The 23,412-nt window shown below is 48.7% G+C and overlaps 1 protein-coding gene across 1 annotated transcript in view; it reads left to right on the top strand.

Annotated features, from left to right (window-relative positions):
- LOC119399245 (protein sidekick-like) overlaps positions 1–23,412 on the top strand; it is an 88,774-nt gene that overhangs the window by 8,560 nt on the left and 56,802 nt on the right. Inside the window, 10 exon segments of the mRNA XM_037666061.2 lie at positions 3,621–3,841; positions 8,837–9,112; positions 9,976–10,095; positions 13,437–13,592; positions 14,234–14,337; positions 15,273–15,444; positions 16,640–16,780; positions 18,609–18,623; positions 19,152–19,243; positions 22,300–22,687. Coding sequence (XP_037521989.2) covers positions 3,621–3,841; positions 8,837–9,112; positions 9,976–10,095; positions 13,437–13,592; positions 14,234–14,337; positions 15,273–15,444; positions 16,640–16,780; positions 18,609–18,623; positions 19,152–19,243; positions 22,300–22,687 — 1,685 coding nt within the window.

The following is a 23,412-nucleotide window of genomic DNA, read 5'->3' as shown; positions in this document are numbered from 1 at the left end:
CCAACCGCCGAAAGTCGCTGGGGCGGGGGGCCACACAGGAACAGCAGGCAGCCAGGAAACGGGAGCCGGAGCGACCACGCTCGGGACTGGGCCGAAGCTTCGGTGGGCGGACTAGCCGCCGAGGGCGGCTGCCGAAGCTGCCAGGTGGGTAAGGCAGGATGGGGGTGGCCGCAGGGCAGAAGGCAGGCAGCAGGCCACAGCTGGGACGACCAGGGAACAGCAGGCCATCAGGTCTGGAACAGGCTGGTGGCAAGGTAGGCGCAGGGAGACGACAGGGCGATGCAAGAGCGGACAGAAATGCCCCCAGCATAGCCGGCTGCCGAAAAGGGGTGCCTGCCTGACCGTGCTGCCCAACAAAGGGGCGCTTGCCAGGTTATGGCTTGGACAACACGTCAGAGGGTATTTTCGGCCAAGAAGGCCTTCTACCACTTCCAGACGTGTGCCGCCGCACCTTAGCGGTTATCTCCATTCACTGTCAAGGTATGGAATAAAGTCCAGCTACCTGTTAGTGGGAGAAAGGTTGCTTAAGTGCGTTTCCACAGGTTCTACCGGTGGCGTGACTTGGGGCCAGCCTTACGGTTTTCCTGCGGTTGTGTGACCGCCTCCCCCTCTCCCAAGTCGCTCTGTGGGCAACGAAAAGGGTTTGAGGGCGGCTGCATGAGCCCGGGGGTTTGCCCGCACGAGACTGCACGCATTGTCACACGAGGAGTGAAGAGCGTCACGTTTAATGCCTGGCCGGGTAGCAGAGCGGCACAACTTTTAGAAAGTCTTACGACCACTCGCATGTCCGGCCAACCGCGAGTCGTGGAAATAGCCGAGGGTGGCTTTCCCGAGACTGCGGGGTACCCCCACCTTGAAAGACTCCTTGGGAGCTTCCTCCGGTGGGATGTGGAGCGCAGGAAAACTCCGCCGGCGACAAACAGATGCGAATCCAACGTGCCCGCAGCAATACCAGACTGCGTAAACGGCACACGGCGCCGACAGCAATACCAGACTGTCAATACGCGCCCGCTCCTTGGGAGCACGGCTCTTGGAGCCCAAAACGGATCGCACTGCTGTGCCTTTGGTGTCTCTTCTCTGCTTAACACGATACCGGCTGACGTGACGTGCTCACCCGAGGCGATCGACTCGAAAGTCAATTCGTCGTCGGGGTTCGCTCCTTTCGACCCATTGGAGCCAGAGGCCCCGGAGTCTACTCGATGCGATTGCTCTCGGGAGTGGCGAACACAAGTGTCACACCGAAACGGGGGCACGCGGCAAGGCGTGAGCCACGACGTTTGAGCTCCCTTTCCGGTAGCGCACAACGAAGTTGTACCGCTGCAAAGTCAACGCCCAGCGCGCGAGGCGGCCCGAGGGCTCGCGCAAGCGCTTAAGCCAGACTAGCGCCATGGGGTTCGTTTCCTCCACCAATGGCACTATGTTGACATAGCAGTCAAGCTACCAGCGAGCGAAATCTCGAGTGGCGTCCCGAACTTAAAAGGCAGCGGTAGCCACTACGAGGGTTGCAAATGGTAGTAGGGCGCCGAAAGGGACGACCCTGTAACCACCGCTTGGGAAGTCATTCACGATACTCGTGCGCGCGAGAAAGACGCGACCGAGAATCACGGGCAGCGAAAGACCAGGGAGATGCACAAAGCACTGTCAGCGCGCGCGATTCTCCCAGCGCACAACCAACCGCGAAGCGCCGCACGAAACAGCGATGCTGCTCGCGAGATGGAAGGCCGTGTTTTGCCTGGAGCTGTGCCGCAGTTGTGTGCAGCGGCTCCGAGGCAGGCGCCGCCGTTCGAGGGTCGTGCGCCTGTATCTCCGCCATGCACGCCGGACCCAAAGGGGCCAATAAACGGCACAGCGAAGAGTAGGGTTTCCGCACCGACGGACACATGATGCCTCATGCGACAGGCAAACGAATCGACAACGGAGCACGGTGGCTCACATTTGCCGAAAGCGTCGCCCAAGCGCGCATGAGGAAAATGATCGTCGGAAAACGCGGACGACATCGTCAACCCTTTACGCTCGTGACAACGATGGGCCAGCGAGCGTATGAATGCCAGCACCATGTGTCCTAGGTAGGGACGCTCTGGTGCGGCGGTTTGGACACTCAGCTGTGCTGCTAACAAAGAAAGGCCAGCGAGCGGAGACGACGCATTGGAGAGGCCCGAAAGCACGTGCTCCGCGTGTGTCTCGAACAGCTGAGAAAACCCGAGACTGGCTAGGCTAGGACTGTAGTCCACATTCTAGCGGTCATCACCAAAGGAGGCCCCAAGACGGGATCTCTCCCGGTGGCCGAAAGCCGAGGGCCGCTAAGGCGAGCTTACCTCGTGCTGCCGGCGTCGTCCGCATCGAACGAGATCAAGTCCGTCGCCACGGGATCGAGCAGGAACGAGCGCCTCGAGGGGGACTGCTCTGATGCCATGCCGAAACCAAGTTGGGCGCCAGTTATGTGGAGATAGGTTTAGCGCAAAGCTTACCCTACGAGGCGACCGTGAAGGGACGCGACGTTCTCCACTGCCGCGGCGAACAAAGACGCTACGGCCGGGTTCGTCGATTCTCCGGCACGGCGCAGAAAAGGCACTCGAGGCAGGAGGTCAACAAACAACGCGGGTTTATTAACCCAAGATGCAGCACAGTACGACAGTCACGGGCTTGCAGGCCGTAAAGGGAACTCCGCAAGACCGATCGAGTACGCTTGCCAGCGGTGCTACGACTATCACACAAAGGGCAGCGGTCGAGCACACGAACGAGAAGCCGCCTGCTAGAGCAGCGCGTCAACCTCTCGTGCTAGCCTGAGAGCATCTCCCGCGGGCAAGCCCGCGCCAGACAGAAGCGAGCTCAAGGGGGAGAGGGGGTTGTCACTGGCGGCCAATGAGGAACGGCGTTGCACAGTGACGTAAGCTAGCTTGGCGGCGTGAGCATGTGAGCATGTCGAGGCATGCCCGGACGCGTGCCCGCGCGCCGGGAGGCTGACGCATGGCTTGCACCAGACAAAGAGGCCTGGCGCTGCCGCCGCGGTCGCCATACCGCCGATTAACGGCGGTTCCCGGCGCTCGAGCCGCGCGGGGCCAACACGCGCGCTAGCTGGGGAACGAGGCGCCAAAGGGAAGGGCGCGCTCGATTCCCACAACTCCCCCTCTGGTCACATTATCTGCGGGACAACGAACGAACATGCAAATGGTGCAAGCTCGGCTTGAAACAGCTCTGCTGTTAAAACTATTTCTCTCATGCTAATGAATTGCTTTTTCATAATACCTAAAGTGCTATTCTTGCTGCGAGAAGACTTTGTAAATCAGGTTATCTGAATAATAAAAATATGTACATTGATATTTGATGTCATCTGCTGGTGCCCACGTAAGTTTTTATCGCTAGAAATAGATCGTATCATTTTCTAATGGAGCCACAAACATCATATACCAAGTTTTAGGAAATTTTATTGAGCCAATATGGCCAGAATATGAAAAAAAAAAAGACTGAAATACATGACGTCACACTGACATTCCACTGACATTGCCAGCGGGAGGGTGGTCAGGGAGGAAGTAGGGTTGGGTGATGTGGGGCTCTAAGAGACATCACATCTCTCTGGTGCAGTGCTTACCCTGTGGTGATGGTTGTATCTTTCTGCGCAGCCCCCTGGAACAGGTGCAGATAGTTTGGCTCAAGGACGACCACCCTTTGGGCGAGCTGCCTCACGTGCTGACCCACTGGAACCGCACCCTGACCCTTCTGCACTTGGGGCCACAACATGCTGGACGATACACCTGCCAGGCTAGCCTGCTTCGACAGTCCAACGGCTCGAACAACGAGTTGGCAGCCCCCATTGTCGCCCATGCCAATGTCACAGTGTCAGGTGCATGCCCCTTTTATATATTACGGCACGATTTCATTTTAGGGAGTACTACTGGCAGTTACAAAAGCTCCATTTTGACGTCTTTCAAAAGGTTAGAGAGCATGTGACCTTAATGCAATGTTAACTCGCGTGTATTCCTACATTGACTTTTGAATTTTTGAAGAGAGCGAATTATGTTGAAGTGAACGAGGCGCGGCGACATACACTATAGTCGGGTACAACTTTAGAAGGCAGCGACATTTTCCCCTCAATGGCGGATGCACACTAGCCTCCACCAATAGGCGTGCACTTCAGGTGACGTCATGAGCCGAACGGCCAGTGACGCCGCCAACGGTGAACTATTTCTTTAGTTGCGGAGGCAATTGGCTGCTGCGCTTCGGTCATCTGGGCGGGACCTCTCCTGTCTTCTAAAGTTGTACCCGACTATAGTAATGCGTATGTTGTCTCCACTTGTCCTGTGATGTGATGTTAACACATCCTGATTTCTTGCATTTGTTGATTACTGCGTAAATGTAGCCTTTCGCTACGAATAAACGTTATGGCTGGTAGTCAGTGCTTGAAGAAATAAAAGAGGCACTCGCCTTGTTCAAAATAAAACAAACATATATTGACGTTTCGGGGACGCTACAGGTCCCTTGTTCACAGAGAGGAGGGTGGCACCCTCTTCATTGTGAACAAGGGACCCGTAGCGGCCCCAAAACGTCAATATATGTTTGTTTTCTTTTGAACAAGACGAATGCCTCTTTTATTTCCTCAGTGAATATCCCTCGCCTGACGAGTTTTCGTTGAACCTTGGACCATGTAGTCAGCGATTGTGCATGCCATCTCTTATTTTGTTCAAAAGCAAGGTTTCTTCACCTGAGTATGTGGAATACGATTTGTACAAACGGTGATAAGGTGCCTCAGATAGGCTGGCCAGTGTTTCTGTGGGTGGACTTGCCTTTGTCAACAGTGGTTTGTTATCCTCGGCATGTTAGTTTTAAACGTTAGCCTTTAAAATGACTAGGATGAAGAGGCAATGACAAACAAAGGTCCACCCATAAATGTCACATGGTCTCTTATGCATTTGACTAAGATGACTTCTCAGTCAATGTATTGACCCTCCCCCCCCAAAGCTTTCCACACCCAGCGTGGTTTTGCACTGCCTCCGGGATCAAAGCTTTCTGCACTTCATACCGTATTTACTCGCGTAATGAGCCCACCTTTTTTTTTCAGAAAAGTTGATGCCAATTTGGGGAGAGGGTTCATTATGCGGGAGAAAAAATTGCGAAAGTTATTCAGAGCTGAAGTTGCGCATCACGGTGTTAAGAAACTCGCTGTCCGACCGCTGGTGGCCTTGAGGTCAGTGGCAGAAATGCCTTCAGATCTGATCGTGGCCCGCGCGTAGGTTTGAAGAATAATTTCGTGGGACACTGCACGTCCCTCACTACAGAGCCTCTTAACATATTCGAAAACTTCATTCTTCGCAAGAGGAACCTTTCCTTGCTTTGGCCCGCGAAATGCGCGACAATCCTTTTTTGTAGCCCGAAGCCCTCCCTCTTGTTTTCTCCAGTAACATACGCGCCCCAGATTGACGCCGAAGTGTCATCCAACTGCACGGTTCCCATGCTCCAGCACATGTTCGACCACCCTGAGTTTAAAACCAGCCGTGTAGCTACCGTATAATGCGGAATATAGGTCGACCCCCTTACCTTGACCAGCAAAAAAAGAAAGACACGGAACTGTTCACTGATGAACTTTATTCAGTCCTCCGAACTGTCGGAGCTCTCTTCCGAGGACGACTGCCTTTCGCTAGCCGCCTCCAACATGTCGTCCTCGGTGCCGTCAAGAGCGTTGCTGATGCAGCACTTCTTAAATGCGCGCACCATCATTTCTTCAAGCAGAGACCTCCATGCCTCGGAGACCCAAGCAGAAACTGTCGCGAGAGGCGGCCTGCGCAGCCGGCCTGTCGGGGTCCACGGGTTGTCGCCAGCCATCCATTCATTGTACAACGCACACACACGGTCTTTAAAAGGCTTGTTAAGGACGACGTCCAGCGGTTGCAGCGTTGACGTCATCCCTCCCGGAATGACGAGAAGATCGGTCTTCCCATCGCGAAGTGCCTCTTTCACTGACGCCGTCAAATGCCCGCGAAATGCATCCAACACGAGCATGTTCCGGTGCTGCAGGAGGGCTCCGGGCCGCCGGTTCCGCACTGTGCGGATCCACTCGCGCATTAGGGCCTCGTCCATGTACCCCTTCTCGTTCACGCGGACGACGACATCCCGCGGGAAGGCCTCCTTCGGCAGTGTCTTCCGCTTAAAGATGATGAACGGGGGCAACTTTCTGCCGTCGGTCGTGCAGCAAAGCATCACGGTGAAGCGCAAATGCTCGCTTCCGGTCGACAGCAGCTTCACCTCCTTTGCCCCGCGTTCACAGACTGTTGTGGACGACGGCATGTCGAACCACACCGGCGTTTCGTCGGCGTTGCCGATCTGGCCTAACATGTAGCCATGCTGCCGCCGGAGGCTATTCACGTAGAGTTGAAACTCGATCAACTTGTCCTCGTACTCCTCCGGCAGCTTCTGGCAGATTGACGTGCGCCGTCGAAGGGCAAACCCTTTGCATCGCATGAAGCGGCGGACCCAATAAATGGACCCCTTGAAGTCTTCCCTCGACAGACCGGCTTCACGGGCGAGCTCGACGGCTTTTGTGCGAATGAGCTCTGCACTCACTGGCAGGGACCTGGCACGGTACTCGCGGACGAAATCCGCCACTTTGTCCTTGAGTTCCGGATGCACAGCTCGGTGACCACGAAACGGCGTCTTTCGCGCGTTACACACCGACAGTTTGGATTTCTGGTTGCGCCAGTACCTGACGCTTTTCTCAGACACTCCAAACTGCCGCTGCGCCGACATGCTGCCATTCGCTTCCGCGAATTCAGTGACTTTTCTTTTAAACGCGGCGGTGAACTGGCGCCGCGTCCCGGTATTCATAGCTGGCCGCAGAGCAAGGTCGCCACTCGCTAGGAACACGATGAACAAGAAAGGAAAAATGGCGTCGGACGTCGGCCCATGGAGGTGATGTCGATGCTGATGCCCAAGAAGCATGCGACGCTCCCTGTTGCCAGACGATCACTCGGTTTGTGCCAAGGGCCGGTATATAGGTCGAGGGGCGACTTGTTAGTGACATTTTTTAGGGGCGAAGCTCCTTAAGGCGGCACCCGTTCGTCCCTCGTAGTCGTCGTCGTCGTAGTAGTAGTAGTAGTCGTAGTTCGTAACAAGTCTTACGCTTTGACCTCCAAGGTGGTGCCGGTGGGAGATTTTTCCTGTGCGTTGTTGAACAATAAAAAATTCGCAGCGTGCGCGTTAACTAAAAGCCGAATTCTTCTGTCTCTCATTCCCCATTAGCAGCCATTGGCATGTTCCAGTAGGAAACGTTAGTAGAAGTAGAAGTGTAAGTGTTAGCTAAAAGCCGACTTCTTCTGTCTCTCATTCCCATTAGCAGCCATTGTTTACCTCCAAGGTAGTGCCTGGTGAGATTTCTCCTGTGCGTGATTAAACAATAAAAATTTTGTTCGAAACGCCGTTGATTGATGAAATAAACCAACGAAAGACGCCAGATGTTTTTGTAAAAGCAGAACGAAAGAACGCCAGATGTTTCTAAAGCAAAACGAAAAGACGCCAGCTGCTTAACGAAAGACGCCAGATGTTTCCTAAAGCAATGGTTTTCTAAACAATGAAAATTCACAGCGTACATGTAAAATTAAAGTGAGCTGCAAGTCGTCATAACTCTCATCGAATCTTTAGTATAAATGCGCCCGATCTCACGTCGGTGATGATGTACTGGGCAGAATTCACGGAAGATTCACGGTTTACCGATGAACCTCCGCAGCTTCGCCCACTCATCATCATTCACTCCGTGGATATGCTGTGATTTTTTTGAAGAAATCTCGACATATATTCCGCACTATACGGTAGTATATATCGGCCCATTGTACCCTGTGCAGCAGGTGTCCAATGAAGTTCACCACGAGAAACCTGACAACAAAGAAGCAGCGACGGATGATGGTGCACACACGTTGCGCCTTCGGTGCCGTTGCACTTTGTTTTTGCTTTGTTTGCATGCTGCTGTGCTTGCGTGGCGAAGCAAAGCGGTTTCTTCTGAATTCGGCAGATGGCGCTCCGCCGCAAAAAGGCACGACATTTAAGTTTCAACCTGCATCGTTTGTGCTCGCGCTGCTGGCAACTGTTTAGCATGATTGTTAAACTATGTTTGGACTTTTATTGCGACGTTGTTTTGAGATATAATGACGTGATTTAACGTTGTTTTGATCGTCATTGGCAATCACATTGAAATAAAATGAACGGGCGCACACAATAAAAAAAAAATTTTTTTGTTCGAGGACCATAGTGGGGGGTGGGTTCATTACGCGAGTAAAAACGGTATGCTTTGGCAGTGCCTCTGGGATTGGCCTACCTTTGACTAAGTGGCAATGTCATCATCTGACACTATGTTATGCGATGTCATAGTGATGTAATGATGTCACAAATTTTGGTAACCTGTGACACCATGATGTAGTCCTAAGGTGATGTCATCACGTGATAATGGTTTTTTGCAACACTTGTGTTGATGCCGACGCTGCCGACACTGGTAGTCACTTTTCACGTTTGGTAAGGCATCCCAGGCTTTCGCCTTAAAAACATCGGCCAGCCAGTCTGAGGCACCTTAGTGAAGCACTGTTTGTACAAATTGTAATCAACAGAGTGTTTCCATTTCATTTATCAACTCCATTTTTACTGTGTGAAAGGTGAGACGCAATGCAAGGAGAAGAAAACAAGAGGACCGGAAAGAGCGTCCTCTTTCCGGTGCTCTCGTTTTCTCCGTCTTGCGTTGCTTCTTACCTTTTGCACAGTGCGAACCAACTAGCCCAACAACGTGTTCTTGAAGTCCCATCTTTACTTCAGATTCGCCAAAGTATGTTGGACTGTCGGTCACTTGGTTTGGTTGCTGCAGTGCTGCCCTCTTTGAGCCGCAAAGTGGACGAGGAGACTGCGGTAGAGCTGGGCCAGCAGGTGCAGCTGCCCTGTGTGGCCGAGGGTCACCCGCCACCCGAGGTGCACTGGCTGCTGGACGCCCAGCCACTGGACATGTCCAGCGACCGCTTCCACCAGCACGACGGAGGCAGCCTGGAGATTCGAGCACTGGCCATGGAGGATGCGGGCGTCTACCAGTGCGTGGCCGAGAACCAGCTGGGCGAGGCACGAGCCGCCACCTGGCTCCACGTCAAGAGTGAGCGGCACCATCTTTACTTGTCGGCCTCTGTACACTTCATACAGGGCAGGCTAATAAAGACACAAGAGACTGACACAAAACGCAGGAGGCGCATTCGAACATCCTCATCTCCTGTGTACTGTACAGTAGTGTGGGATGTCGAGTCTACCGAAGGACGAATCCCAACATAAAAGCGAACTACTGTTTATTCGATTAGGCAGCAGCAGTGGGCGTGCATACCATGGCTACGCGCGTCTGGGTAGCGAAAACAATCTTCTCCCGAGCAGGGCAGCCTGTTTTTGTAGCTCCCACCGGTGACGTATATCTCGGGTGGCGCTTTGTTTTATCGGAATGCAGTGCAGCATGGCGGCTGTGTTGCACCGAGCTGAATGATAGCGAGGCGGAGGCTGGCTGCGCGGGAATATGCACAGTGTGTGTCACCACAGTAGACTCTCAATAATTCAAGCTCGAGGAGACCTCAGGATTTTGTTTTAATTATCAAGTTTTCATAAATATGACACAGGGCAGCATATTAATTGTCGAACCTGTCGAACCCCGTCCGAGCTCTCGTTTGCAGCAGTGCGAATGGTACACGGTGCAAGGCAAGTGCAGACGCAGCACCCTACATGGAGCTCGGTGTGCTCGAACCCGTGGTGGTGTTGGTGCAAACGACCAAGAGTAGCGAGATCGTGTGTGCCGGGTCGGTTAAAATATAATGTATATAAGGCAAAGGAAATTAACCACACAAGACAAACACCACAATGTTCTATTTCTTAACGTCCCGCAGAGCTACGACTACTTCTGTGTAGATGCGTTTCCCTTTCGTGTTACAAACGATTCTTACGAAAGAGGGATCAATGACCATTTTTTGTCACGTGCAGTTTCTCCACCGGCCTTCTTGCGAGCTCCCGAGAACGTGACCGTTCTGGATGGAATGGACGCGCAGCTGTCGTGCTCTGTTGTGGGGGCACCACTGCCCAACACGAGCTGGGCGTACAATGGTACGTCTTCCCTTGTCATCAAGTTTGTCAAGCAGTGCGAGATTTGTGCATGGGAAGCTGTTCCTGCAAACTGTAGTTACCCATATTTTGCAATGGTGGGCATCACATTGGTTCAAACATTTTATATTTCATATTGGCTTTTCTTGAAGACTGTGGCCCAGTCAGTACTGGGCAACAAGAGTGTATAACGCGCGAATGTGTCATATGTGGCAGTGTAATTTACATTTTGTTGCTTGTATCCACTTTCACCGGCATCATGAAAAACAGGCGTTGCAACATCTTTTTTTTTTTTTTGCCGAGAGGTGACCGAGTTGTAGATGAAGTTTTCTGCAATGTCACCTGCAACTAACATTGGGCCCTATGCTGCTCAGAGTGCGGGCTGCGCTCCTACCCAAACTTTTGGCAGATACAGTCAATGTCCAGTTTTTTAGATTTCCTAGGGATTGCGCAAATGTCTGAAAAAATGGGCAGTCTGAAAAAACGAATTCATGCTTTTTTTATTCTGCTCAAGCGGTCAAATCACCACACCTACATCTGATATAGCTTCAATGGGTCCCAGTTGACTTATCAGTAGGGGTGTGCGAATATTCGAAATTTCGAATATTTTTCAAATAGTGTTTGCTATTCGATTCGATTCGCACTGGAATTTTACTATTCGAACTATTCGAACTTCCCCAAAACAAATACAGTCAATGCCCGATTGAAAGTGACCCCTTCAGATTTTCAAGATGCTTGACCTCATTGCACTCTCGTATTGCGGCAAAGCTGCCTTTCAAGCTCCGTTAAGGTCGAACTTTGCCAAGAGACAGTCAACGTCCGATTGGAAGTGGTCCCTAGATTTTCAATATGCTGCACCTCTTCACCCCCGGTATTGCGGCAAAGCTGCCTTTCAAGCTCCGTTACAGTCGAACTTTGCCAAGACAGTCAACGTCCGAATAGAAGTGGTCCCTAGATTTCCAATATGCTTCACCTCATCACACTTCAAGCTCCGTTACGGTTGAACTTTGCCAAGACACAGTCAACGTCAGATTGAAAGTGGTCTCTAGATTTTCAATATGCTTCACCTCATCACACCCCCGTATTGCGGCAAAGCTGCCTTTCAAGCTCCGCTACGGTCGCAAATGTATTAACTCAAGAAAACGCTGGTTCCAACATGGAGATGAAAGATGTGGCAGAGGTGCGGGCTAAATTAACGCTGTTTTGGACCTGAAATTTGGACAGGAAGTCTGAAAAATCGGAAGCCGAACCTTTTTAGCATCCAAAATTTCAGATGTTCTTATATATCGATGCCTACGAGGCAGATTTGGAACTCCGGACTTGAAGGGAGCACACCCTTGTCTGCCACATCAGTTGGGCTTCCATAGAAGTTGAAAGAGGAGGAGAGGCTGAGGAAATGGCATCTTTGCCTATCACATGTAAAGTATTGTCGGCAACACTTTGGTTGCACCAAATCATGTACATAAATAGAATTCGGCCTCTACACCGCCTCATTCTTCATAAGACAACTATGAAACACCACCCCGCCAGTGCTTCATCAACCTAGCGAAAAGAAACTCTTTCATGCTGCTATCTCATAAGAATATGTTTAGGAATCCTCTCTTTTTTTCTGCAATTTCGCTTCGAAGGATTCGAAAAATATTCTAGAAATGTTCGAGAAATATTCGAAAAATATTCGATTCGATTTGCACTCACACTTCAATATTCGAATTCGCTTCGTACCCCAAATTTTGCTATTCGCACAGCTCTACTTATCAGGCATTTTGGTGCATGCCCAGGCTCTTGTGAATACATTCGGTACCTCCCTCAAACCCTGCTTAACTATGTGCCAACAGCCAATTGTGAATTTGCACCTCATGATGAGCGCCGCCGATACCAGCAAAACGCGGAATAGATTATGGCTCTCTCGCATGGTGCATTTGGAAACAATGACGCAGAACACTAAGACTGTGGCGCAAGAGCGGACGGCTTGTCGGGCTTTTTCCGATACGTGTGTGCACTTACATGATGTGCTACTAGTATATTAAAATCTTCGCCGACACACAACATTTGCTGCCGTGTGTAAACCCATCATTTCTAGTTGTGTGCAGCATTTTTCTAGTTGTGTGCAGCATATCGCCAACTAAGCTAATGCCCTCACTGCCGGTGCACTTGCTGTACAATACACAGACGTTTCTCATGAAAGTGTTCGTGATGCCCACTCCGTTCCTGACCGCACATGGGCGCGGTGATGGCAAGCTGCTTTTGTTCGTTAAGGCAACACATATGTGTCGCACACTTAGTGGTCTTGCACAAAGAGGCAGCATGAACGGCGGCACGGTGCGTTTGAGTTGTCGCTTATTTTAAGCGTGTAGTATGCTCACAACTGCTCTAGGTCACATGCACTATTAATCAGTTAGCTGAAAATGCTTATCATAAAGGGTTGTGAGTGACTAAGTTGTACTGGCACGTTTGCCGCCTGCTTCCATTACGCCTCCTTGCATTTCCGGTGCTTATCCATAAAGACATTGCTGCACTGTGCCGTGACAGCGGCCCCTTTGAATTTCCGGTCCGCTTCACCCCATAACACTTCGGCATCGCGACAAAGCTGACTTTCGGACTCTGCTACTGTCGCAAACAGGTAGACTCGCGAAAGCGCTGGTTTGAACCTACGAGATGATAGGTGCGGCAGAGAAGGGGGCTTTAATGCCGTTTCAGACCTGAAATGTTTTCAGATAGTCCGAAAAATTGGACACCGAAGAATTCTAGCGTCCTAAATTTCAGACGTTCTGATGCATTGACGTCTATGGGGCGTGTGACGGTACTGCGAAAGTGTCCGAATTTTCGAGCATGCCCGAAAATTCGGCAGTTGACGGTAGTGTGAAACGGCGTCAGGGACTCTATAACGTATGAAAGCGAAGCCTTAAGCAAAAAATCTGCGCTTTTCCCTGTTCTCTTCCTTGGTTTTGTGTTCATCGGAAATTCACTAATATTACAGTTCATAGGTTGGCAGGTGTGCGAGTCTGTTTTAAACTATCATTCCTGTTGTCTTGAAACAAAACTATTGATAACAATCACCGTTTATTCATTTTCTCACGTGAAAAAAAAAAAAGAGTGGAGCTTTTTTATACACTCCACATTAATTTCACTCTACCTTAGAGTAAAGGAATTTATCCCCTACTTTTGTTGATGTAAGGTTGTCTAATTAAAATAACCTTTTGGCATAGACATTGAAGTGATTTAAAGCTTAATAATGACTTCAGAAAAGGGTCTTCACTGTTCAAGACAATGTCAGGTGCACCAGTCATGACCTGTGGACATATTCTGTCTGCTTTGTTAAGCTTACTTCCCATTTTTTTGTACAGATGTGGTGCCTGTGCACAGCGAGGGTCGCATGCAGATCCTCGAGAGTGGCACATTGGTGATCGCTTCAGTGGTGCTGGCCGACAGCGGGAAGTACACTTGCGTGCGGGCCAACTCGGCTGGTTCAGCCAGTGCAGAGGCCTACCTCACAGTGCTCGGTATGTTGCCCCCTTAATTTGCAACATAATCAGCAGTGTAATAGCTTAATTAGCAGAATGTTACCCTTAATTAGCAGCAGTAAGAAGAAAAAATAAACAGCATAGTATAAAACACAACATATGCACTGTTTGTTAAGTTTGTAAATGTCTTGTGTCTCCTCTTGTTCCCTGTGTTGCTTCTGTGCAAAAATTTTTCAATGCTACTCTGTTTCTTCTTGTGGGAACATTGCCTTGAAACATTTACGTATACTTAAGGCTCATTCGCACTTGCAACTATGCCGGTCGCAGGTGGCTGCTTTGGAAGCAAAGCGACTATGGCTCAGTCGCTTCCCGCTTGATTTTTCAGTTGCGTGACTGCATTCGGAAACGTCTGAACTAATCAGATGTGCAGCAACAGGACATCAGCTTACTTTGTGGGGCAATGGCAACGCGAGCAAACATGAATTTTGTGTGGCGACGAGTTTTGGTTGCATGCAGGCGTGAACATTGAGTGCTTTGAGTTTCTTGTTGGTCACCAGTTGCAAATGGTCACGCAACCGGTGCTAGTCGCAGGTGTGAATGAGCCTTTACTCTTCTAACTGCAGCAGCATATTCTTCAAGCAGAGTTCACTAACCTCAAAGCGTGTCTCCTCACTGCGCAGTTCGCACCCAGATTGTAAAGCCTCCGGTCGACACACGAGTTATCCTGGGATCGACGGCCGAGTTGCAGTGCCGTATATCACACGACCCTAGCGTTCCTTATCAGGTGAGCTCGGGACCCCTTGAAGGCACCCTTGGAATCTTGTGTGGACCTATAAACCACATTAATATGAAGTGTTTCATTAGATTGTATGGCCACGTGTGCATCTGAGTACCTCATGCATGTTTCCTGCAAATTTTCTCGGTAGTGCCTTCTCCCATTGCAAAGGACCCACCGTGAAATTCAGAGCAAGCGCCGCCCTCACCAATAAACCACGCGTCTGGGCACCACTGGCCTGCGAGTTCTGCATAGCGGCCCTATCTCTAAGCGCCTGTGCCTAAAATGTGTTGTCAAAATTTTGACTTTTTTCCCCCTTTCTCGCATAATGATGACACCCAGAACTAAGCGCACGACACCCATGATGACATTCAGGTTCCCGTGAGCAAAAGCATGGCCTTCTAGAGCTGTATTTTCAGTTTGATTATGGTACCTATGACGTAATTAGTTAGCAAGAGTAAGGCCTTCGAGTTCTTTGTCTGTCGCCCAGAGCTGTTGCATAGGCGTGTGCTCATATCGGTGGTGCATCCATGACATGCTTCCCGTGATCTGATCACATTGTGTTTGTGTTTCTTGTGTTTGTGAGATGTCATTAGAATATGCCATGCCACGAACGAGAGCCAGAAGACTTCTGAGGAAGTCCATGCTTCTTTTTTTTTCTTTTTTTTTTTTTTTTTTTTTTGCTGGCAGCAATACTTTGCCACCGCCATCTTGAATTTTTGAGCCATTTTCGGAAAGTGCCCCCACATTGCCTCTAATTTAGACTTGCAGAAGGGGGCGTTCGCTTGCAATTTTACGTTACATGTCTTGATGTTATTTATTTGTGCATTAATTAATTAATTTAGAACCCTTATGTTTCTAGTGGGCATAGTTTTCTACACAAATAATTATTTTCCTTGGTATTATGCGCTGTTCACATTGAGTGATTAACTGCTTGCTTGCAGGTCACATGGTTTTTTGAGGAGAAACCACTAACGGCTTCGAGCAGGACTCATCTGGCACCGGACGGCACCCTGAAGATTGACCAAGCACGAAACACCGACATCGGCACCTACACCTGCGTCGTCACGTCACCCGGCGGAAACGACACTCGCTCGGCAAAGCTCGAGGTCATCGGTGAGTCACTCGCAAAGTCACTTGCGACCTCACTGGTGAATACACCAACCACTCTTGTTTGTGTTGGTTACTGTTGGATGATACAAGTCACGTGCAATCAGGAATTTGGCAGTAAAGATCTGCGCTCTTCAGAGGAAGGAGGATGGTGCATGGTGCATGTCCAAAGTCAGTGGTAGTGGCTTAGTGCTGCAATTAATAAGTTTTTGGTTCTTTGTTCTTTCTGGAGTTTGTTCTTTTAGCAGCATTAAAGGCCATCTAATTGGCCTGGTAAAATTTGTCAACCTAGATTGGCCAAGTTCAATACCTAGCCCCCCTTATAAGGAATATATGTGTCTATTTGTCTCTGCTGGAGAGGGCGAAGCTACTTTTTAGTTGAGACACAATGTTAAACCCGAAACAACTTATAATAATTTAGAGTTTTTTTTCCTTTGTTGGCAACCCTTCACTTGCTACTAAAGAAGGTAATGTAAAGCTATACAGTAGTAGCAGCTTAAAAATTATGCGCAGCTTCAACTGACCTAACGTTGCGAAGGCTGATTAAACAGCAGAGCTGGTGGCATCAGCGTGCCTTTCCTCCATTTTCGCTAAAGCTCGGCGCGCCCTTCCTTCTCTGTCACCAGCATCACCTCTGCTCGAGTGCACGCTACCATTGGTTGACTCCTTCCACAGGCACAGCCAGTAAAGCTCCTGCTCTCTCCTCCTCTCCACACCGCCTGCTCTGTTCGCGCCATAGCTTCGCCTTTGCTCTCCTCCTCTCTACCTAGCTTCAACATCTACATACCCTTTCCCTACCAGGCTCACCTTGCTGCACTAGGCTTCCCTCTCACCCACTTAGCTTTACCCATGCTCTCCCTCTCGTCAGGCTCCGCTCTCGCAGCTGGGCTAGAAAGTGCGGACGACGATCCCCAAGGATTTACCTCGGCTTTAAACAGCTTGGCTGTTTAAAAAGAAATAGTGAAGGCATCTAGGGACAATCGAAGGAAGATACATTTGAGCAAATCAACATCATCACTTGGTGACTGTTCATTAAATACAGTGTTTTGGGCTGTGACCTGGTGATATTGTCCAAAGGAAAGTTACAAACGTTGCATTGCTGTGAAATGAAGGTCATTGCATAAATGAGAAAGAAAGACTGTACAGTTTTGACTGTTTTTATAAATTGCAACTGTCGTGACGATGCCGGGATGTCCCGCAGAGCTGCCGCACCCGCCAGGCCATGTGAAAGCATCTGTGACGGACACCTTGCCCAAGACGGTGAACGTGACCTGGTCACCTGCCTTCGATGGCCACAGCCCCATCACCCACTATGTGCTGCAGATGCGGGCCCTGCCCACTGGTCAGTACTCTCGCATTTGCACACTGGGAGATGTACCACTGGCCATCAGGCATTGTGCACAATTGGGAATGTTGTACACCCCTGCATAATGGCAGGGCAGGAGAACAAACAAGAGACATGTCCAGAGAGGACAAGTGCTGAACTTTCAGCTGATGTTTATTGCTGTATGCAACGTTAGCATGGTGGAAATACAGGAGGCTGAAATACGGAAGAATAGTGACACATGTATTCATATTCAAGCAAAAAGCGTGTATTGCCTCACAAGTGACGTTGGCATTGCAGGTGTGACCACAAAAAAACCCGGCACCCACGAGCACAAAGAAATGCAGCCTTCGAAGGTGTGCCGGTCACATGCACATTTGTATGTGCAGTCTTCCAATAATTGGTGCTCTCTTGATTGTGGGCTTGCCGGCAATCAGCCGTTTCTGATAGGGCAATCTGATCTTTTATTGAGGTTATCAAGATGACTCGTCATTTCACATTGCCTGTACATGAACGCATGACCATCGTTCTTGCCTGTAGCAACTGAAGTGTTGTGCTGCTAAACACGTGGGTGAAGGTCCAATTCCCAGCATGCAGGAAGAAAACGGGAGGGAGCATTGTGCAATGTGATAGAAAGAAAAGTTGTATGTCAGGCACTCGCATGCCAAGCTTCACTCGCCCAAATTTTTCTGATAGGGCAAGGGCTCCAGAACTTTTATGTTCTGTCCACGTGCCACCCCACCTAACTTAACCTACTAGCACCTGAATGCGAGCCTGTTGGTACGTATGCATAGGGAAAACAGCGCAAAAAGAAACACGGACGAGTAGACACAGGACTCTGAACCTAACCTAACCTAACCTTCAACGTTGCCACTGAAGTTGCACTCACGCATATGTTGTTTTCATTGTTCATTGTGAAGGCCTGTGATATCTACCTGTTGTCTTGATCACTAAAAGCGGGCAGAACATGAGTATGCTTCAATGCTGGGGTCTATAATCATCAGCAACAATGATCAGCCAAATATCCTTCTGCTGCACAATCATAAACCACAGAGTAATGGTCGGTGTGCAAGCAGTACTTGTCTGCCTGTACGTGTGCCTTGTTTAATCTACAGCTCTGCCATTATGCACAAATGCTCAAAGACCGACCAGACTGTATTTCTTTGCTGTATGCAGTTCGTTCATTTACAGTTAGGTAATACTGCTGCATACTTATTATTGTTCACAAGTGATGTGAGAGCAAAAAAAAATGTCATATTGAGCTGAATACCGCATGGGGCTGCATGTGATTGTTGTATGACGATGAAAGACACACCACGACGGAGGTTGTGTGCTGTGTGCCACTTCTGCTTCCTTCCTGTCCATCTGCAATGCTGCAATGAAGGCACCCTTCCTGTTCTGAATGAAAAGTCCAGGAGAGACTCTTCACTACATGGCAAAGAATTAATCTGACACCTCCTGTGTGCAGATGCTGATGCATTTTCAAGTGTCAGTTGCTACTACTGCACAGGTAGTAGTACGACGTCACTGCTGTCGGTGCTCGTGATCCATTATGTGCCTCAAGTGCCTTGCACAGTGTAGTCTATGTAGCGTTTATTTGATGACACTCGGCCTTCACAGTACTCACTAGCAAGATCATCCAAGATTGTGGTGGGATCATAGTTCAAGTAAATACCGTAACACTTAAGTTTTGAATAACAGCTACTTTATCTGTTGTCTGTCATTTGGCGTGCCTCATTACATGCATCACTGCTCAGTCAGAGGTGATAAACAGCGACTAATTGGTTTGTTTTTTCTTCTTGTTCCTTCTTTCCTGTCCCGTTTTTCAAATTTGCTGCATCAACAGAAGACGTGTTTTGGCGTGAGTACAGTGCTAGCAGCTTTTGTTGCTCGTCAGTGTGCTGTACTGCTTTTATTGCTTTCGTTTGTGTTTGTTTTGAGCATACATGTTGCTTTATTGTGAACTTTGCTAGCATGAACAAGCACCTGCTTTATTTGTTTGAAGTTACACATTTGCCAGAACTTGACTTGCATCACATCGTGGTTACGAGCTTTTTGTTGCTTCATTTTCTTCATTTTCTTTGTCTCGCACATTGCAACATGTTTTGTTTTGTTGTGTGGTTTGCAAGCACATGCACGTATTTACTTTCTAAAGTGTGATTGCTAAACATTGTTATGTGATGACATCCCATGTGTTGTGCAAACATTGCCATGTCGCTTGGACCCTATTGTGTGTCTTCAAAGAATTTGTTTACGTCTTGGGTCTACTGTTAAAGCTTTGTGTTTTGCAGTCTCTGCAGAATATACGCTTGCAAGGTCATGCCATACCACATGCCTGATGTTTTTGCACGCTGGTTGTCTTCACATGTTTTATGTGGTGTGTTCGCAGTGACTGTTGACTCTCTGGCTCCTTGGACAACAGCCCTTTCGAACATCTCTGCAGAGGCAACCTCTGTCCTAGTCTCCCAGTTAAAGCCCTCTGTAAGTGACTTGCTAGTAGTACCTTGTACAGTTGTGAGTTCGGTTTAGTAGTGCAACAGAAATGTGCCGAGTTTAGTGGTGCATCAGAAATGTTTGCTACAGCAACCCTCTAGATAAGTAGTGTGATCTTTTGCATACTTGATTGCAGTAACTACTATGGACATCAGCAGCGGGGGGGGGGGGAGTGCAGCAAGGCCACCCAGGCCACCCCAGCACTTATTTTACTGCATGTAACCCGCCTGAAGAGGTGGTTTCACTGCAATGTGGGGCCGCTTTACCGTGAAACCACCCACTCAGGGGAATATCAGCACTGCGACTAAGCCACGTGCACTTAGAGTGATCCTCTGTTAAAGTTTAAAGGGACGTTATATGGGCTAAGTATTGGAAATTTTAAGACATAACATATTTTACCACTTATAACTTGCACCCTAGTATTATTGAAATACTGCTACTACGGTTGAACCCCTTTGTAACAGGGACTGATCGAACAGACAGTTGGGTGTAAGAGACACATGTGTATGTACAGGGTCGACCACATCTAAGCTGAACACCTCATTAGTGTTCAAACTGGTAAAACTAGTACGTTTCTTATACTTCACGAGGGCAATGCCCGTTATAGAACGTCTAATCATGGTGTCGACAAACACAGTAATGATTTTCCGAATTATGTTTTAAACAACAGCTTCAATGAGGTCTTGAAACATCGAAATAGGGGTTGATCAGAATATGGTACGCTGTGCATAAGAGACCCCCCCATATGAGGGACAGCTTCCTGGTGCATGTTGTTTATAAAGGGGTTCAAATTCGAACTTGCTTCAAAATTAATCACCATTAACTTAGAGTTCCCTTCAAACCAAGAAAGTGGTACCGTATTTACTCGATTCTACCGCGCCCTCGATTGTAACGCGCACCCGTTTTCCGCGACAAAAAAAAAAAGTAATGCATCGATTGTAACGCGCACCCATTTTTCGTGAGAGAAAAGAACAAAAAAAGTCCGTAGGAGTCAAACTTCGCACATTCAGAAGAACAAGTATTTGGGTTTTAAAGAACTAAAGTTTCAAAAAAGTAAAACACAAAGTCAAAAAGCGGGCCTTGCCGCTAGAACTGTCACCACTACGGCGGCGATACGAGTCACGTAATGGATCAGTCCTCGTCGCTGTCGGACAACTCCTTGTCGCTGTCAACGCTCTTCGATTTCGGGAAACCGGCCCTGCTTTGATCCACTGAAACCTTTTCGTGAAGCTTTGCTGTAAAAAATATTCTGCTTCTATTTGCGCCAGTCTCGCACGCACGTTTTGGGAACTCCGAACGACCGCGATGCGGCCTGATTTCCGTCCGTCTCTCTGCACATGTAATAACTATTCTTTTAAATGCGGCATCGTGGTACACTAGTTGAGTATTTGGAGTCGGCACTTCCATGCCGTTGATGCGAACGCAGAACGGGATGACAATCTCCTCAGCACACGTACGAACTGAAAAAAATGGCAGAAATGGCCAAGGCGCGTAGGAGGCGGCTTGTGTCGATGGCAATACGATAGCCTAGTTTCTATTTTTTTTTCGGTACTCGATTCTAACGCGCATGCGATTTTTGGACTCGTTTTCCCGGAAAAAAGGTGCGCGTTAGATTCGAGTAAATACGGTATTTGCATAAGCCTATACTTTGATACAACCTAAAAAAAATGTCAGCTCCGCCCACATTCATTGCTGTCTCTCCCACAGAGAATTTGCATGAGTTCGCCGTGGTGCTTTAGTAGTTATGGTGCTCGGCTACTGACCCGAAGGTCGCGGGTTTGATCCCAGCTGCGGTGGTCACATTTCGATGGAAGTGAAATGCTAGAAGCCCCTGTACTGTGCGAAGTCAGTGCACATTAGAAAACACCAGATGGTCGAAATTTTGGGAGCCCTCCACTGCAACGTGCCTCATAATCATATCGTGATTTTGGCACGTAAAACCCCAGATATTATTATTATTATTATTATTATTATTATTATTATTATTATTATTATTATTATTATTATTATTACACTGTTGACATTTTTTTATTATTTTTTTTTCTTTCGACCATTGGCAGGATACAGCGTCTTTACAACGCTTACTTTTTGGAGCTCGATGTTTTTCACAGCTCCCAGTCGTTCTGCTCCGAGCTTTGTACTGTACTTACATAGCCTCGTACACTGTTGACATTTTTTTTTTCCTGCGCATAGTTGTATATGTGCAATTTTCTAACGTTTTCTATCCCTGATATTTTATTATGTATGTTGGCCTTTTTTTTTTTCGTGCGCCAGTACAAAGACCTTACGGTTGTTCCTGGGCACATTAAATAAACGTTTGATTGATTTGATTGATTGATTGATTGATTATTATTATTATTATTATATTATTAGAATTGGCATGAATGCTCCATTCAATAGCACTCATTCATTCTTGTGATGTCAAGCACTTCTCGGCTGCTCAGACAGTTGGCTCCCATTAAGACACGTTTGTGTCGCTGGATTTTGGTCGGAAACTTGGAACGCCCTGGTAAATTTCATCAAATATTCTGACATTACTGTTCAGCCAAACATAATGTTTTAGGTAGCAATGATGAACCATTAACTCTTGACCGCCGCGGTGGTATAGTGGTTACGGTGCTCGGCTGCTGACCCGAAGGTCGCGGGTTCGATCCCGGCCGCGGCGGTCGCATTTCGATGGAGGCGAAATGGTAGAGGCCCGTGTACTTAGATTTAAGTGCACGTTAAAGAACACCAGATGGTCGAAATTTCCGGAGCCCTCCACTACGGCGTCTCTCATAATCATATCGTGGTTTTGGGACGTAAAACCCCAGATATTATTATTGAACCATTAACTCTTGATATGCCAGTATTTGTATTAGCCAAGAAAAAAGCGCTTACGGTTCGAGTGGAAACCAGCTAGCATGGCTGTCTTTCACAGGTGCAGGGCAGGTGTGCCACAGTTTTGTGAGCGGAGCTTACATTTTTTCTTAAGTTGTAATCGAGTATAGTCGGTGCGTTGTCGTACAGTAAGGAAAGAGGCTGACAGCCAGGTTTGGTTTCAGGTGAGCTACCAGTTCCGAGTTAGTGCCGTGAATGGTGTGGGCGAAGGCAGTCCCGGTGGTCCCACAGAGCCGGTGTCGGTGCCCCCCGAACCCCCCGGTGGTCCGCCACAGAACGTGGTGGGCGCACCCCGGTCGGCCACCTCCGTGATGCTCCAGTGGCAGCCTCCGCTCGAGGGCGAGCGCAACGGTCGCCTGCTGGGATATGTGGTCCGCTTCCGGCTAGCAGGCTACTCCTCCAGTGCCTGGTCCACGCAGAACGTGACCACGACGCGCACGCTCCTGGAAGATCTCATTGTGTGGCAGAACTACGCCATCGAAGTGGCCGCTTACAACGAGAAGGGGCTGGGTGTCTTCTCTCCCAGCATCCTGGTGCGCACGCTCGAAGGAGGTGAGACACCAATCTGAGCAACTTGATTTATGTGCGTTCGTAATGCTGATGCTTGATGAGACTTGGAAAAATAGACTGTTGGGCGAGTTGGTAATTTATAGTGAAGGAAACGAGTGCAAAATTAATGAGAGGCAAGACAAGGAAGGCCACAGGACAAGCTCATAATTGACAGTGTTATGCACTTGTCTGGTGGCCTTCTTCATCTTGTCTTTTGTTAATTTCATGCTCATTTCCTTGTTAGTTATGTGCTTGTCCTGATTGTTAGTTATGCTCTTGTTCTGATTGTTGGTGATGTGCTTGACCTGTGATCTTCGTCTTGTCTCTAGGTAATCTTGCGCGCGTTTGCTTCGTCTTGATAGGAGTGACCTTTACAGCACTTGTAGGAAAAGAAATATTTGGGGAGAGAAAAGAACAGCAGTATGACAGTCTGCTGGGTGCTGAACAATGCTGAAAAAAGCTCGGCTCATTTTTTAAACGAAAGAAGCTTAGACCTACTGGCCTTTCTAACGAGAGCTTCATGGGCATCATTGTGTTGACCTCTGTGCTGTTATGCATATGGGTGCCCCTTCCCACCAAAAAGCACCACAGAGACACCTGCCTTTTTACTTCTGCGCAAGTCCATAAAGGAGGTGCTTCCTATTTCCATTAGGAGTGTAGCACATTTTCAAGGTATAGCACAGAAATGGTGCCAGTCTCAGGTTTCATGAACAATTGTGATGTCAGCA

Source organism: Rhipicephalus sanguineus, chromosome 7 (assembly GCF_013339695.2).
Source record: "Rhipicephalus sanguineus isolate Rsan-2018 chromosome 7, BIME_Rsan_1.4, whole genome shotgun sequence".
NCBI classification, from domain to species: Eukaryota; Metazoa; Arthropoda; class Arachnida; order Ixodida; family Ixodidae; genus Rhipicephalus; species Rhipicephalus sanguineus.
This window is presented reverse-complemented; position numbering and strand designations above follow the sequence as displayed.